Genomic DNA, 17,142 nt, shown 5'->3' with positions numbered 1-17,142 from the left:
ATTTGCCTTATCCAGTCAGAACATCAGTCCATCTACCTCAGGATTGCCTACTACACTGACAGGCAGCAGCACTCCTGGGTTTCAGACAAGGGCCTCTCTCACCCATCCCTGCAGATGGCAGGGAATTGAACCTGGGGTCTTTTGCATGCAAAGCAGATGCTCTATCACAGCTCTTCCCCACTTGAAATATTATTTGAAAAGATTAATCTGCAGCAGACCAGAGGTTGTTTTTCAATAAAATAAATAAATAAATAAATAAATATGTGTTTCCGCTAATCAAGTACAGTTTGGTATACCTACGACTGGAATAGGGTACCCAAAGTGGGCATACTATTTTCACATGTTAGTAAACAAGTGTGTGGGATGTGGGTGGCACTGTCGTCTAAACCACTGAGCCTTGGGCTTGCCAATCAAAAGGTCGGTGGTTCGAATCCCCACAATGGGACAAGCTCCCGTTGCTCGGTCCCAGCTCCTGCTAACCCAGCAGTTCGAAAGCATGCCAAAAAGTGCAAGGAGATCAATACTGTAGGTACTGCTCTTGGCGGGAAGGTAAACTGCGTTTCCGTGCGCTGCTCTGGTTTCGATGTTCCGTTGTGCCAGAAGCAGCTTAGACATGCTTGCCACATGACCCGGAAAAACTGTCTGTGGTCAAACGCCGGCTCCCTCGGCCTGTAAAGCGATATGAGCGTCGCAACCCCAGAGTTGTCTGCGACTGGACTTAACTGTCAGGGGTCCTTTACCATTTAGTAAACAAATATTTCTTTCACTGAGAAGGAGCTGTGAAGTTACGGGAACTACATTAGCTTTATTGATGTTCTATTTCTGATTCGCATTTTTTTATAAAAAAAAACCCATGAACTGTTGCTTAATACCAATCTACAATAGTGGACAGACAAGATAAATAAAATATTAAACTAGATACACCTCTCCATCATTGATGCTCATACAGTGGTACCTCGGTTTGCGACCGCAATCCGTTCTGCGGAGGCGTTCGCTCGCCTAAGGCACGCTTCTGCGCGTGCGCAAAGTGCCGATAGAGGGCATCTGCGCACGCTGCACAGATCGCTTCTACACATCCGGCACCACGGAACCCAGATGTAAACACTTCCGGGTCCGCGGCGTTCGGTCGCCGAAGCGTTCGTAAACGGAGGTAGTCGTAAACTGAGTTTCCATTGTATTGTATATTAACAGAGAGGCTTATTGCTTGTTTTTTGGCTTATTTGCACAGATTGTCAGAAATATTTTATTGAACTGACACAATCAGAGAGCCTTCTACAAAGAGGAAGCAAGTCAGGGGTCCTTCAATGATGAAGTCTATGCAACAAACTCCTAGCATTATGGTACAGGTTGTGATGATTAACATAATGGTGACTTCAGTTTTGAATTAATGATGTTTGTCTATCTACACAGTAAAGTACACTTTGAATTTAACAATTGTGTTGTTATTGTTTTTATTTTTATTTTTAAAAATGCTAATTATTTAAAATTGCCTTTGAAAGCATTTTGGAAAAATATATCTGCCACATACTTTGGGAATAGAAATTCTATTTTCCTTTTAAAATATACTTAATTAACTAGACATGGGCATTCTAGCTTGAAAAATACACTTTCATAAGCAGTATTGTATAAACAAAGGGCTATGTTACTCATACCAAGATAGGAATTTTCTTGCACAAAAGCTCAGATGAATTCACACAAAAAGCATTTGCTTTTAATGTAAACGAAGGGAGATGATGTAATGATGGCTGCAAGCCCTGCTTCTGTTTGTAATAATCTCATCGTAAGATCTGATTAATGGTTTTACTTACAGATTTTAGTCAAACAGGTTATGTAATTGCAGTGGGCCAAACGGAGCTGGCCTAGAAAATTTAATTTCTCAATAGCGACAGGTTTGGGAAGCCCCAAACTAAGCAGGGCAATTTTGACAGGATTAGTTCATTGACATGCTGTCAGGAAAGCATCTTTCATTGCACCCTCACATTTGTTTGCTTATTGTGTCCCTTTCCATTCACCAGATGGGCTATGAAGACCACACAATTTATCAGACACAAACTTTGCATTAGGGGATGCGAAAGATAGGAAATGTCCATTTTCCCACCAAGCAAATGTCTAAGTGTTGCACTTTTCAAAAATATCAATTTTGACTCGATTAGATGAACCTCAGCTCTGCAAATTCCTCTTCTTGATTCCACCAACTGCCCCCTGCCAATGTTTACTTCCTTGCCTACACCCCAGGCAGTGAAAACATTGCCAAGTTAGGGAAGAAAGAACGTCTTTGAAAGCGGATCCACTGCTAGGCCACTATTTGCCTCTCTCTACAACGTGAGGACCCTGGCCGTCCTGTAGACTGAACCTTCCAATAAGTACATATGGCAGTTCAAACAGTAATGCTAGGGCCATTTCTACATTTTCCATACAGGTAGCTGTGTTAGTCTGTAGCAATAAAAGCAACACAGTCTTGTGGCCCTTTAAAAGTTTACAATTTTTATTATAGCCTAAGCTTTCCTGGGCTAGAACCTATGCAACAAAATTGTTAGTCTTTAAGGCCACAACACACTGTTGTCTTTTCTACACATGGATATACTTGTGATGAAGCACCCAGGCCTGCTGTTTGTGGCTTCTTGGCCCTCAAAGCGCTTGAAATATTTAGTGTGTAACAGGGGTGTCACAGCCAGTATTAAGAGTGCCTTTGCACAGCTTTAGCTTGTGCATCAGCTGTGTGATTTCCTGGAGAAGCCAGGTCATTATTAGGCATGACATGTGCCTCTCGGTTCCAGCAGTACCTGGCATGATTTGGCAGCCACAGACACAGGAAGGAGCAGAGTTCTTCCCCTTGTGTCTGTAGATGTTGGAGGAGGAAGCAGATCTGCCAGCTTTCCCCCGCCCTTCCTGCCAAGCACAGAGACTTATTGGGGTGGAGCTGAACAGGAGGTGGCAAGAGCTGGGGGCAGAGGGGCATCAAGAACCAGGCGCCATGCTCAGGTGACATCGGAAGTACACACTCAGGGCGAGTGTGTATGCTTGCAAGTAGCAGACTCATAGGGCAGGAGAGTCCTGCTTGGTGGGTGGGGAACGTCAACTGTCAGGGTCTCTCCATAGCTTCCATTCAGTTATGAAACTCTTGCCTTGCTCATGTACCTTGGAATCTTGATTTCTGGACCTTGTGCTTGCTGCAGCTGAGCCTGTACAAATCTATTTTCCTTACTTTCAATCGAAATATTTTTGCCTGCCTGGTATGTGTCCTTGCATTCTGACAATGCCTCCTGCTTGTCCGAATGAAGAAAAGAGAGGCACATGTTAGTATACTGTACAAAGGTAAAATGTATATTAATTGCTGTGTCCACTTTTGCCTCTGATCCCACACCTACTGGCATGGGGCTCCCAGAAGGGAATGCTACCCTTGAGCTGAAAAAGGTTTTCCATTGGTGTGCTACATGATTACATGGACAATATTAAATGGCTGTCTTTTCCCACATGGACCAGCCCACTCTCTGAGTTTGTCATCTTCCTCCACATGCTGCTGAACTGGTCAGGATGCAGGACCAGCTGTAGTGTTAGAAACTCATATATATAAACTAGGCACCAAATGGCTCCTTAAACCAGGGCTGCAGTTGCCGAAACAAATTTCTAGTTGCCATTTTGGGGCCAAACGACTTTTTGGTTCCTGAAATTATTTCTGATTGTGCAGATAAAATATCAGGGGTAGAATTCTACAAGATGTCTTGTTAGTGTGAAAACAGTCAAGATCCAAGGATCTCAAGCATGTGCCTCCACCCTGGTGCCAGGCATCTCCATTTGGTTGCAAGTGGCCAATAGCCAATTGCAAAATGTGCCTGGCGCCTGGTGAATTTCGTACACTGCCCACAGAGGTTGTGGAATTCTCTTCCACCAGGAATCTAATTAATCACCTTATTATTGGTATTCAGATAAGCTTTTAAGACGGTTTTACTCCACTGCAGTTCATTAGTTTCTCTTGTCTTTTATGTCATGACTCTGTCCTGTGAAATTCTGTTCCAGTTCTCATTTTATCATTTATGTTTTATTATTGCAGACTGCTTTTATTGGCGTTGTGAGCTGCCTTGTAGGTCTTTGGGCCAAAAGGCAGAGTTGAAATATTTTAAAAGGAAATAAATACTGGGGACACTAAAGAGCCAGATAAACAGGCTGATGTTTGACACTCCAGCTTTAAATCATGTTCCTGTTTCAGAATCGTTCTGTTTCGGGCTATGGTTCCTGCCAAAATCATCAATATACAATTATTTAGCATCTATAATGCATTAGATGCTACACCAGAAACAGAAATATTAAAATACAGACAGGGACAAAGGCAGAACTATAGGTTAGGCTGTGATGAAGGCACAGTAAAGATTAACGCTAAAGGAGGTTGCATGGCAATTAAAACCTAGCCTGACCATTTGCTTTAGGAAACCAAGCTTCCAAATGCTGTTGGTGCTTTTCAGCTTTCAGTAGTCATCTAAGATAAAATTTCCAGCTGGGATAGAACTGTTGGGTGTTAACTTGTATTACAAGTACAACTGAACAGGATTCTAGACAGAATCCAACTAGAAGGTGATGATGACAAGCAGCTACTGCTCACCGCAGGCATTTTTACATACCAGCTGGACCTTGCTCTTAAGGAGATTTGGAAGAGCCGACTGCAAGATAATAATTTAAGCTGCAGCTTTTCTCCAAGGATGACGGCTTGCTTATTAGGGATATTGTAAGACCAAGTGAAAGAGCCGATTTACCAATATATGCAGGGGGGGGGGGAGACATCTTAAGGGGGAAACACCAAGCAAACCTCTAGCAACCATGTTTAGTCATACACTTAACCTGCAGCCTTCTGATAGATGGTATGTAAGATTAAATTAAATAAAATAAAATAAAATAAAATAAATCAGTACAAAGAGGAAATACTGTACTTGATATGTACATTTTCCAACTTTACACTCGAAAATCAGTGACTGCACCTTCCTTTGTCCTGGCTTATTGGCACTCTTCCATTGTTTCTCAAGACAGACAGATGTCAACAAGTTACAACAAGTGTAACCCTGCCCAGCAGCTTAACTATGGTTTGTTTATGGCCAACAAACCACAATCTGAAGCCATTGTATGTTGTTGAGGAAAATTAGCAAGGACAAATTTCCCCTATCTCTCTCCCAACATACAGGGCAACCAAAGCAACTTCTGTGCCAAAAGAGGGCATGATCAATTTTAACTATGGTTTGGCACTGTGTTTGAGTCCAAACTACAAAGGCATGAAGCAATAGCAGCTAGAAAGGAAACTTTGGAGAATCAAGCCACTGTTTGTTTGTTTGTGGCTAACGAGGTATGTAAATAAATGATGGCTTAAACCAGGCATCCCCAAACTTCGGCCCTCCAGATGTTCTGGACTACAATTCCCATCTTCCCCAACCATTGGTCCTGTTAGCTAGGGATCATGGGAGTTGTAGGCCAAAACATCTGGAGGGTCGCAGTTTGGGGATGCCTGGCTTAAACAAACCATAACATCCTGTTATGTATAAACCAGCTAGTTGGTTTGTGGCATCTAAACCTCTTTCTCCATATATTTTATTCTTAGAAACCTAAATGCTACTGCTTTACAATTATATTACAGGCACATTTCACCTTTCCTTATGTAGTTTTATTTAGGGTAATTCAGCAGAAACTAGAAATCTCATCAGACCTTAGAGAGAACAATAGCTGGAACAAAGAGGCCTTTCACTTGGAAGCAAGACAGTTTCCTGTATCAGCAGCACGTTCCTATTTGGAGTAGTCAAACATGTGGAAGAATTTGGAATAAGCCAATATTGCAAAGCACATCAACTGACAAAGTGTTTTTTCAAATAGTGGGCCAAGATTTTCAGGTGAGCCTCAGTGCTACTGCCTGTCCAGTACCTCCTTATGTGCCTGTCGCATTCATTTCCTGCTCATGCCATAGCCTTCTGGCTGGGTCAATGCAAGCCCCAAAAACTTGGTGGGGGCGGATAGTAGGGTAAGATGGAAGGAATTAGGAAGTGAATGAATGAATTTACTTTATTCGGTCACAGACCAGCATAAGCAAAACATCTAAATAAATAGCATAACAGTATGAATCTAAGCGAATAATTATTAAATAAATGTGAGCAAAAACCAACCCTAGATTAAAACATATACATAGAATACGTGATTAAGCATAAATAATGAGTGATAAAAATTAATAATAAGAATTTTAAAAGATCAGTTAAAGCAGCTATACAGTATGGGGTGGGGCTTCAGTGATACAGATCTAACGATATGGGCCTTCATTTTAGGACTGATTTGTAGCATAGACCATCCTTTGACAAGTGTCTATCATGGCAGCGCAGAATCTGGTGACTGAATTGGTGACTTCTGGGCTTTCGTCCTGTAGTAATAGGGAGATGTAGTGTTGTTCTGAACACCCTGGGAATTTATATAGGATGGGCTGGATAAACCTGACTCGAATGTCTAAATAATACTGGCAATGAAGAACGGCATGCTCCATTGTTTCCTGCTGCCCAGAGCCACATGGGCATTTCTTTTCCTCATATGGTATCTTCCTATAACGACCTTCCTGAATTTCTGAAAGGAGGGCCTGACAACGGGCCATGGTAATAGCCCTTTGCTGTTTTGGTATTTCGAGATTAGCTATGTATGGCATCTGGAAAGTCAAGTATCTTAGTTTCACTAATAAGAATTTTTTGGGAGCTGGAATTAGGAAATGAGATAAATGAGGAGGGGGCGGGAAAGATCATGAGTCGGGACAGGCTGGGGCCGATCACAGGGATAACCCCGGGGGTGGGGGGAGGAGTCTGAAGGGGGACTCTGAGGGCCCATTTAACAAACTAAACCACAGTGGGGCCTACAGAGGAGTTTGAAGGGGGACTCTGAGGGTCCATTTAACAGACTAAGCCACAACAAAGTGTGGCAGGGCCAGCTAGTACATACATAAAATGGGAGGCTGACTCAGGAACCCCAGAACAAGATTCCCAGGTACTGAATGACAATCTGAAGGTCTGGGAATGTTTGGTGGTGGTATCCCTAAAACTGAAAAACACTGCATGCTATGTTCTCTTACATAAATTTCTGGACCATGACGATACCAGTTTTCATTCTGATTATGTTAATGTGGAGTAGGAATGACATCTTTAAATATTCAAGGCAGGCTGGTTTAACTCAACATATCTGATCCGATGTTTTTACTCTGATTACGTTTATTCACTTTTTTTACCATGTTACTGTATTTTATTCTTCGAAATAACTTCAGGTCACTAAGTTGTGGGAAGCAATAAAAGTAATTAGCACTATGATTAATGGATACAATTAAGCAGTTAAACTGGAAGGTTTCATAGTCGCAATTAACTTCTTTTCAGATAACTATGCACCTAAGAAATACTGTATCCCTATTTCAATGAAGCCTTGGTACTGTGTTTCTCCGAAAATAAGTCATACCCCGAAAATAAGCCATACCCCGAAAATAAGCCACAGTGATAGGCAGTTTAACCTTGTACCATACTTAATAAAAAAATAAGACATCCTCTGAAAATAAGCCACCATGTGTTTTTTTGAGGAAAAATAAATATAAGACGGTGTCTTATTTTTGGAGAAACACGGTAGCAGCAGGACATGTTGCTTTACTAGTTCTTTATTTTTTAAAGTGCCCTGTGCACAGTCCAACTACAGACCACTTGTAAAAGCAAACCTGAGGGCAGAAATTCTCTGCTCTGAATCTTGGCCAAAAGCAACATGTTCCGCTGTCAACAGGGATTCACACTGTAAATTAAGTTTTAAGTCCATAGCAGCACAATCACAGTATTATTCAGACTCAATTCAATGTCTTATGAGACTGACATGCTTAGGATTTCTGACGGGGAAAGAAGTTGACCATTCTGACCCTGAGGGCATTGTATAAGAACAGCATAACCACAGCAAACAAGTATTGGTAAAATTTCATTTGGAGTAATGGGGGAAACCACATAAATGGGACCTCATATATTCCTTGCCCATTTGTTTCATGTACACCCCCCTCAGGGTTTCCTCATTTCTATGACCAAATAACCAAGCTATTGAATAATTATGGAATTTGCTACCACAAAATATAGTGCTGGCCACCAGCTTGGAGAGCTTTAAAAGGGAATCAAACAAATCACAGAGAAGAAGCAGTCAAGGACTACCAGCTATGATAGCTATGTTCTCTACTTCCACTGTCAGAGGCAACATGCCTTTGAATTAGTGTCCAAAATTAGCCAGGTGCATTTTGCACCTGGCTATTGACCACTTGCAACCAAGTGAAGATGCCTGGGCACCTGAATGGCACCTGACATCTCCACCATCTGGAGGTGCATGCCTGGGGATCATTGGATCTTGACTGTTTTCGCTGTAGAATTCTATCAGTTATATTTTATGTGCACAATCAGAATGAATTTCAGGAACCAAAATGCTTTCCTGTGCAGCCTAAGCAGGAGCAGCGGATGACGTTCTAGTTAACTGTTGTAGCTTGTCTTCACTTACCCCACTGCACTGCCGTGTTCACAGTTGTGAAGGATATTCTTACGTTATGAATGGTCTGTGTCTTCATTAAGAAAAAGAGGTAGGAATAGGCCAATATAAATGTGAACTGTCCCTAGATAATGTGACTTTTCTTCTTTCAGTTCTCAAACTTCTTAAACTAGCTCAAGGTTGTCATCTGAACTAGCCAGATGTTTAAGTGATGATCAATCACAGCCAATCCATCATTTGAAAAATAAGACTTAAGAGCCATCTTGCCCCAAAACGGCAGGTAGACTTTCCATTTTGGAAACTGTAACCTTGGTTTAAGGAGCCATTTGGTGCCTAACTCAGGCATCCCCAAACTGCGGCCCTCCAGATGTTTTGGCCTACAAATCCCATGATCCTTAGCTAACAGGACCAGTAGTCAGGAATGATGGGAATTGTAGTCCAAAACATCTGGAGGGCCGAAGTTTGGGGATGCCTGGCCTAACTTATATATCTGGGTTTCTAACACTGCTTTGAATACCAGTCACTGAGGATCATATGTAGGAGAATGCTATAATAATGCTCATGCTCTACTTGCAGGTTTCCCATTGGCATCTGTTTGGCAACTGTGAGAAAAGAATGCCTTTGGTCTGATTCATATCTTCTTATGTTTAGCAGAGGGTGTATCTAGGATATGGCAATTTGTAGGTTTATTCTCCCAAGTGAAATATCCAAACACTGATGGATATATCTGATGATACATTACTGCAGAACAGACTCCTTATAATTATCAGATGACGGAAGGCCGGCAGCAAAGGAAGAGATTTAAATGATTTTTTAAAGTTTCAGGTAGAAGAGCTTGAGAGAGAGACATTAAGATCAACTTAAGAAACAGAAGATGCTGTTTAAATGACCCTTTGCAAATGTACAAAGATTATTGACTATACAAATGTCTAAGTGTCCAGGTGTAATGGCAAAACCCAGAAAGCTAAGCAGCAGTTTTGAGTACTGTACTTAATACATGACATGAAGTAGGGCTCCATTTCAATGGTTATATATGGCAAATTTACGGTATTTTCTTTTAAATCGCCCAATTAAATCCATGACAGAAAATGAGGAAGTCTTTTGCCTGCAAAATGCAATTTCATTTTTCTTTGCTGACTTGTTATCAACACCAGTTTTCCTTTTTGGCTCTTACACAAAGTTTTAGTAGACACTTGACTGACCAACACCCAGGGCACTGACAAGCACAGCTCAATGGTAAAGGTTTAGAGAAAATACAGACAGACTAAAACAGACTTTAAAAAAACCAAACTGCTGCAAGTTCAGCCTTGCTTAAAAGCCAAGCCACTAAACAAACAAGATGGCATCATCAGCCAGCCACCACCTCCTCTGTTCTCCAATCATTGGAGGTCTCATTACCACAAGCCAGTGAACTTTATTCTAGCTCCTCTTCTTGGCAACCAACAGGCTCCCTTTCTACCAAGCTAGGCCCTTCCTCACCCTTGACAACTTGAATCACCACCAAGTGCCTACAAATTATAATAGTGACAGTAAGTTAACAATGATTTTATCTCCTTATTGCTGCAGTGTCACTTTGCCCTTTCTAAAATGTCTAACGTAGGTCAGCAAGCAAATAGTTCTAGACATGAAGCCAATTTTTAGTCACGATTTCTGGAATGAATTCTGATTCTATCCAGTTCCTGGATGACGTAACTACATTCTTGATCTGCAGGAGATACATAAAGAATAACTTATTATTAAAAAGATGAACAGCTTTTTGTTAAGGTCACCTCCACTGCATCCAGTTCTTTGCCTAATAAAAAAATAAACCCTACCAACAGCTTCTTAATTTAAAAATTTACACCTGTGTGTAAAGTGTGTGTGTGTGTGTGTGTGTGTGTGTGTGTGTGTGTGTGTGTGTGTAGGGGTGTATTTAATTTGATAAGATACAACTGCCATCATATATAGCTTATTAAGCCATTCCTTGGATATGGCATTGAAAGTGAGCTTTTTCATGTATTTTTAAAGGCAAGTTGTAATAAAATTAAGAGACAAGTATCATGATCCAAAGAACAACTTGAGATGTGCCAAAGGGCCTGCATGTGACATTTTTTATTGGGGTGCAGTTGTTGTACAAAAAGTCTTATGATTAAGTCTAAAGTCGTTTTTTATGAGGAATTGGTTGCATGGTTGTTAGTTTAGAATCTATATGCAATTTTTTGAATCAAAAAGGTTCAAGTTTGTTACCTTATTCCTGGGGTCAGCAAACTTTTTCAGCTGGGGGCTGGTCCACTGTCGCTCAGACCTTGTGGGGGGCCGGACTATATTTTGGAAAAAATTATGAACGAATTCCTATGCCCCACAAATAACCCAGAGATGCATTTTAAATAAAAGGACACATTCTACTCATGTAAAAACATGCTGATTCCCAGACCGTCCGTGGGCCGGATTTAGAAGGCGATTGGGCCGCATCCGGCCCCCGGGCCTTAGTTTGAGGACCCCTGCCTTATTCAAAAGCGTTTATTTCACTGGACTTCATAAAGATACCATTCCAGCACCTCCATGATTGAAACATTGGGGGGGGGGGGCGGCAAAATGAAAACACAAAGGCACTATCTCCCATCACACTGATTGCCTTGCCCCTTTCTACTTGTATACATGCAGCCTGCTAAGCACATTCACACGATGTTCAGCAATTATATAAATACAACTAGCTGACCCGGCCACGCGTTGCTGTGGTTCTTTCCTGTGATCCCCACCCCACCCTGTCCTGATCCATGACATATCCTGCCCCTTCTTCCTCCACCCCGGCTCATCCCTGTGTTTCGGTAGGATACCCTTCCCTCTGTTGTCCCTGGGGAGTGTTGGCCCCTCCCCCCTGTATCTCCATACCTTGGCCCCCACCCTTCGAAAAGGAACTGTCAGCTTCTAGGTTCTATTTCCCAGGTTGCACTTTTGTCTGAGCCTTCTGTTGTCCCTGGGGAGTGTTGGCCCTTCCCCCATGCATCTCCATACCTTGGCCCCCACCCTTGGAGAAGGAACTGTTAGGTTCTGGGTTCTATTTTCCAGCATGCACCTTTGTCTGAGCCCTCTGTTGTCCCCTTCCCCCTGTATCTCCATCCATTGGCCCCTGCGCATGCATCGTGAACATTTCTATATATTTTAGTTTAAGGATTGGGGGTGATGATGCGCCCTGGGACCCAGAGAACTACTTTAAAAATCCCAACGGAGAGAGGGGGTCAAATAGCGAAGCAGACAGGTCCAGACAGAAGGGGGGGTCATATGGGCCACCTGGCGCGGGCCTCCGAATCCAAAGGGGGCTTCGGTCAGCATATTCCCAATCAGTAAAATGAAAAAGTAACAAAAGGGTTAAAAACAGGGCCATATTATCTACCTGGGCCGGGCCGAGTTGTTCAGTTCCATAAAAAACCCAGGAAATGGGTTGACCTATTTGGGCTCCCCCCCCCACCTACCATCCAGGGCTCCATTCAGGATAGTATTTAAAGGGCTGTAGACTGAGGCCTGGTCTGTAAAATGGAGCCGAGGCCTAGTCTTTAGGCTGTAAAGTAGAGACGAGGCCTTGGCTAGTATTTAAATGTGACCTGAGGCTTCCGCCCTGAGGCCTGACTCTGTGGGTTGTCTGGTAATAGGCCCCCTTCAGATCCCCCTGAGCCTCAGAGACCCCCTATTTTACAGGGTCTTGTGGCGGAGGCGGGGTTTGTGGGTGTGGCGCGTTGTTGTGGCTAATCCCTGTGACTGCCCCATGTGTCCCGATCCATGATCTATTCTGTTTGTGCCCCCCCCCCCCGTGACCGGCGTATCTCATGACGTTTTGAAGGATGGTATTTATTTTTGTCTTGTGGTTTTTTGGTGGGGTAGTGGTGCTAAATTGTAATGTAAAAACCGCTTGCCGTGCCCCCAAGTGCGCTGCTGTGGGTTATCCCCCTCCGCTGGGCCTAGTGGGGGCCTGGCAGCAGGGGCCTACTGTGTTTCTCCGAAAATAAGACACCGTCTTATATTTCTTTTTCCTCAAAAAAAAAACCACACTATGGCTTATTTTCAGGGGGTGTCTTATTCTTTCCCTCCTCCTCCTCCTCCTCCTGCCGCGGTCGGCAATCCTGCTGCGCCTATCACTATGTCTTATTTTCGGGGTATGGCTTATATTCCTTGAATGCTTAAAAATCCTGCTACATCTTATTTTATGGCTACGTCTTATTTTTGGAGAAACAGGGTACGTAAAACAAAGGCCTAGGGGTCTGATAATGGCCGCCTTGGTGGTTTCAGTTGCTTGGTTGATGATGTCATTTGGTTTGTGGGTGTGGCTTAGATTTCACAGGAAGGGAGGGGGTGTACTGTGGGAGGAATTCCACTTGAGGGCGCTGTTTTACTTGGTGGAAAACCAGGTGCGAGATGTCAGGGATTTTTTGTCCCCAACAACGCTCGGGGAGTGGCCTGGATTGTTGTGTCAAAATTTCAGGACGATCGGTCAAGTGGTTACGGAGAAAAGTGCGGCCAACAATTTCAAGATTTTTACATTTTTATATATATAGATATTATTGGTACTTAACCTCATTAAATATAGTTGCCACTGTGTTACAAAAGAGATGAGGAACCGCTGGTCCACAGAGAGACTCCAGACTTGGTCCAGAATGTTCCCTCCTTGCCCCACCACCAACTGAACCCAACAAACCTGTATTTGGTGTGAAAGACATTTGATGGGCTGCAGTTGGGGAGGGAAAGATTGGCCTATGACTTCTACACTGAAAATGCACCCACATTACTATTAGACTTAGAGGGGGGATGGACTTCCAACCATCATTGTGGTGGTGGGAAGTTGTACACCCAGTGAATGGAAGTGTGGGTGAGGGGAAAAATGAATGAGGGGCGCAGGCTTTGTGGATGTGTGAGTTAGCCCTGCCCACTACCAGTTCTGGCTCTGCCCACTTTGGCAACACCACTTTGGGGTCCACCCCCTTTGGCACGCTCCCCCTAGAAGCCTGGCTACAAGGGAATACAGCCTTTGAGTGAAAAAGGTTCCCTACCCTTGAATTACAGGAAATCTCATTTACACTACACAGATATAATCTAACTACCACCACTGCAGAAAGAGAAACTGATCAAAAATAAAAGAACATGGGCTTTGTCCTCGCAAACTGGAATTTCCTCCCATGGGATTTCTTGCCAAGCACTGACGATACAGACTGCAGAGAAGGGACAGCAGGGACTTGCTCACATTTCACACTTCAGGGCACAGAAAGCAGGGAGTACTACACACCAGGCTACCTTCTTCGTAGGGAGCCAGAACCAAGGAATTCTGCCTTCCATACTATGCCAGAGAAGCATGTGAAATATACTTAACACAAATATGCACAGTAAGATTTGACCTTTAAAGAAGGAGTGGGGAATCTTTGGCCCTCTATACATTGTTGGATGCCAACTCCCATCTGCCCCAGCCAGCACTGCCAATGGTCAGGGATAGTATCTAGAGGGCAACACTGCCATATTGGAGGATATTAAAGGAGAACAATACCACAACACACAACATCCTCAAAAACAGCAAGGGACTCCTGGAGTTTATCCCATCCTGCTGTTGAGGTATGAGAGGTATAACTGAAATTCTCCCAATTTAGGCTACACAGAAACTTGTGTGAACGATTTACAGTGGTACCTCAGGCTACGAACTTAATTTGTTCCGGAGGTCCATTCTTAACCTGAAACTGTTCTTAACCTGAGGTACCACTTTAGCTAATGGGGCCTCCCGATGCCGCCACACGATTTCTGTTCTCATCCTGAGGTAAAGTTCTTAACCCGAGGTACTACTTCCAGGTTAGCTGAGTCTGTAACCCAAAGTATTTGTAACCCAAGGTACCACTGTGCATGGTTACATCTAACAGGGAGAACATTATGACAACAGACTATAAATAAAATCACCACATATCATTGTGCTTTCCTAGAAGAGCTTTCATTTATTTCCTTACTGTATTTTATCTCTGCTTCTTGTATTTCTTGTATTTTATCTGTACTTGCAAAGAACTCAAGGTGGCATACTGGGGTTTCCCCACAACCACCAGTTTATCCCAACAATCCTGGGAGATAGGCTAGGCTGAGAGATGGCAACTGGCCCAAGATTACCCAGTGACCTTCATGTCTGTGCGAGGACTTGAATTTGTGTCTCCCAGATCTTCATCCAACATTCTAGCAGCTATATACCACACTGGCTCAAGTAAACAAAAAAGGCTGCTCTGAAATTGAAGCCACCCAGAGCAGTCCACCTGAAGCAATTTTTAACGCACAATTATTCATTATTCAAACTATGGACTTGAAAGCATTGTACTGTAACGCATGCCTGAGATACATGGCATATGAGGAAGTTTCATTTAGCTGTATCATCCATCATCTGCCATATTTTTGCCCAAACCAAATGGAAGTCTGGAAGGCACCCAAAGGGTTACCCTATCCTGCCACCACACACGAAGGTGGATTAAGTAGATTAAAGCCAGCTCAAAACAATGCTTCAACATCTTTCCCCTAAGAGCTTCCATAACTTTCTTGTACAACTAGTGCTCCATTTAAGCCTATACTGCTGCAATAAAAATCCAACAAAAATAATAAATACAGTTTTCCTGAACATATGCAGTGCTTTTCTCTTACCACTAACAACAATCTGCCCTCATACATCTGGAATAAGGCAACGATGGGAAAGTGTTTCTAGGTCAGATAGGCAGGGTTCACGTAGAGACATAATCATCCTTTTAGAAATTAAATAAGCACCTTAGAAATTAAATAAGCATGGTTTCAAATTCACCTAGTCTGTTCTAAGACCACAACTGCCAGAACATTTGGTTTCCAGAGAGCTTGTTTTTGAGTTTAAATCAGTACTGAATAAAGACCAGAGTTATATGAGTTGCAGTTGGTGATAACAGAGACCCTGACTCAAATGTGTGCTCACAACAGAACATCTATCTCACAAGTTTTTGTTTTATCAGGTTTTAAAGAACCCCACAAAAACCTGCAAACAGCAACAGAAAATAAACCATGGAGCAAAGAGACAGTCATCTTGTTACAGAGGTTGAACAATCTTATTCAGCACCAATCCTGAAAATTCTCATGGAACATGTTTTCTACCATGATGTAAGTCATCAATGACCACAATTTACTTACTAAAATATGAGCTCTGATTCGTTGGTGGAACTACTGCTGGCCCACTGCTCACTAGGAGGAGATCCTGGCACTAAGACATGGATAGGCTTCAATAACTAAGCTTGATATACATGCAAGGTCAAGTGTGGGGACTATACAACTATCTGCCTGCTGGATGCAGTTGTGGGTAGGTGTTCAGAGCAATAAGCTCCTGGCCCACAGGCCAAGGTGGTTGACCTGAAGAAGCTGAGAAAGCCAGAGGTTAGTAGCCAAGGCCTTCAGTGTTATGATACCTGGAACCCACTTGCAAGGCGAAAGCTTCTCTGCTGTTACCGATAATAATGGTCTCTGGGAGGAAGATGTTACTCACAGGAAATGATCCCAGGGATTGGGGGGGGGGGGCAAGCATCTATCCTCTCACACTGATGATAACCTCCTTGTTAGTGGGTGATTTGAACATTTGGGACATAATTAGATATGCAATGGGGGTCAATGCATGGTGATCTGCCTGGCTGGTGTGAAGGCTGCATATATTATGAGTTGTTTGATGGCCTGTTAGATGGTGCTGGGGAGGAGTAAGTGCTTATGGTGCCTCTTGGCACCAGTGATGTGGGGAAATGTAGTCTTGCTGTCCTGGTGTTTAGAAAAACAAATCTAGGTTGCTAGATAGGAGGTTGAAAGCCAGGAGCTTAAAGGCAGCTTTCTCAGAAGAGCTAACTGTTCCATGCAGAGAGCAAGATAGACATAGCAGTGTAATCTCAATTCATGGATGGGATGGTGGTGTTAGGAAAAGGTTATTGATTTGTTAGGTGCTGGGAAATGCTTGGGAATGAGTTTGGCTTGTACAAAATGGATGGACTCCACTTGAACCAGGATGGAACCAGACTGTTGGTGCTTTGAATTGAAAAGGTGGCAGGGCATCTTTTAAACTGATTGCTAGGGGAAAGCCAGCAGCAGCTGAGGAGCATCCAGTTCAGAACAAATTATCCTCAAGGGATGAAGGTGAAAATGTTCATGATTGCTCAAAGGAGTCTCTTACAAATTTATCAAAAGCACAAGTCAGTTTGTACAAATGGGGAACTTCTATTTGTTCAGTGCCAAGGCTAAATGATAAGAACTCCATATAAGAACAATAATAGATAAGTGGAAAGACAAGAAAACCAGTTTTCTGATTGGAATTATACTAATATTTTAACAACTTTCAATTGCCAAGAGTCAACACTATTGTGAAAAACAATCTGGCCTACAACACATTTTATTTGCTAACCTACTGAGCAAGAGATGAAGTAATGCTCATGAATTAGTTTTATATGAAAACCTCCTTTAAAAGAGAAGTGAGTGCAGTAAAAAGTTGATCTAAAGCTTCTATTTATAGAATTAAAACAATCCCCCCACAACTCATCAGCTGCTGAAACAAACTACAGTACCAAGCTATTTTTAAGTGAAAAGACTTACCAAATATTTCTCCATTTTTGGCATATTCTGTCACAAGGTACAACATGCTTTTGGTCTCCATTACCTGTT

General features: G+C 42.7%; 1 protein-coding gene across 1 annotated transcript in view; it reads right to left on the bottom strand.

Moving 5' to 3' along the window:
- SIK2 (salt inducible kinase 2) overlaps window positions 1-17,142 on the bottom strand; it is a 79,905-nt gene that overhangs the window by 43,823 nt on the left and 18,940 nt on the right. Inside the window, exon 3 of the mRNA XM_035140266.2 lies at window positions 17,074-17,137. Coding sequence (XP_034996157.1) covers window positions 17,074-17,137 — 64 coding nt within the window. The remainder of the gene's footprint in view (window positions 1-17,073; window positions 17,138-17,142) is intronic.

The sequence above is a fragment of the Zootoca vivipara genome, chromosome 15, assembly GCF_963506605.1.
Source record: "Zootoca vivipara chromosome 15, rZooViv1.1, whole genome shotgun sequence".
Lineage (NCBI taxonomy): Eukaryota > Metazoa > Chordata > Lepidosauria > Squamata > Lacertidae > Zootoca > Zootoca vivipara.
Note: the sequence above shows the minus strand (reverse complement) of the source record. Positions and strands in the feature narration are given on the sequence as shown.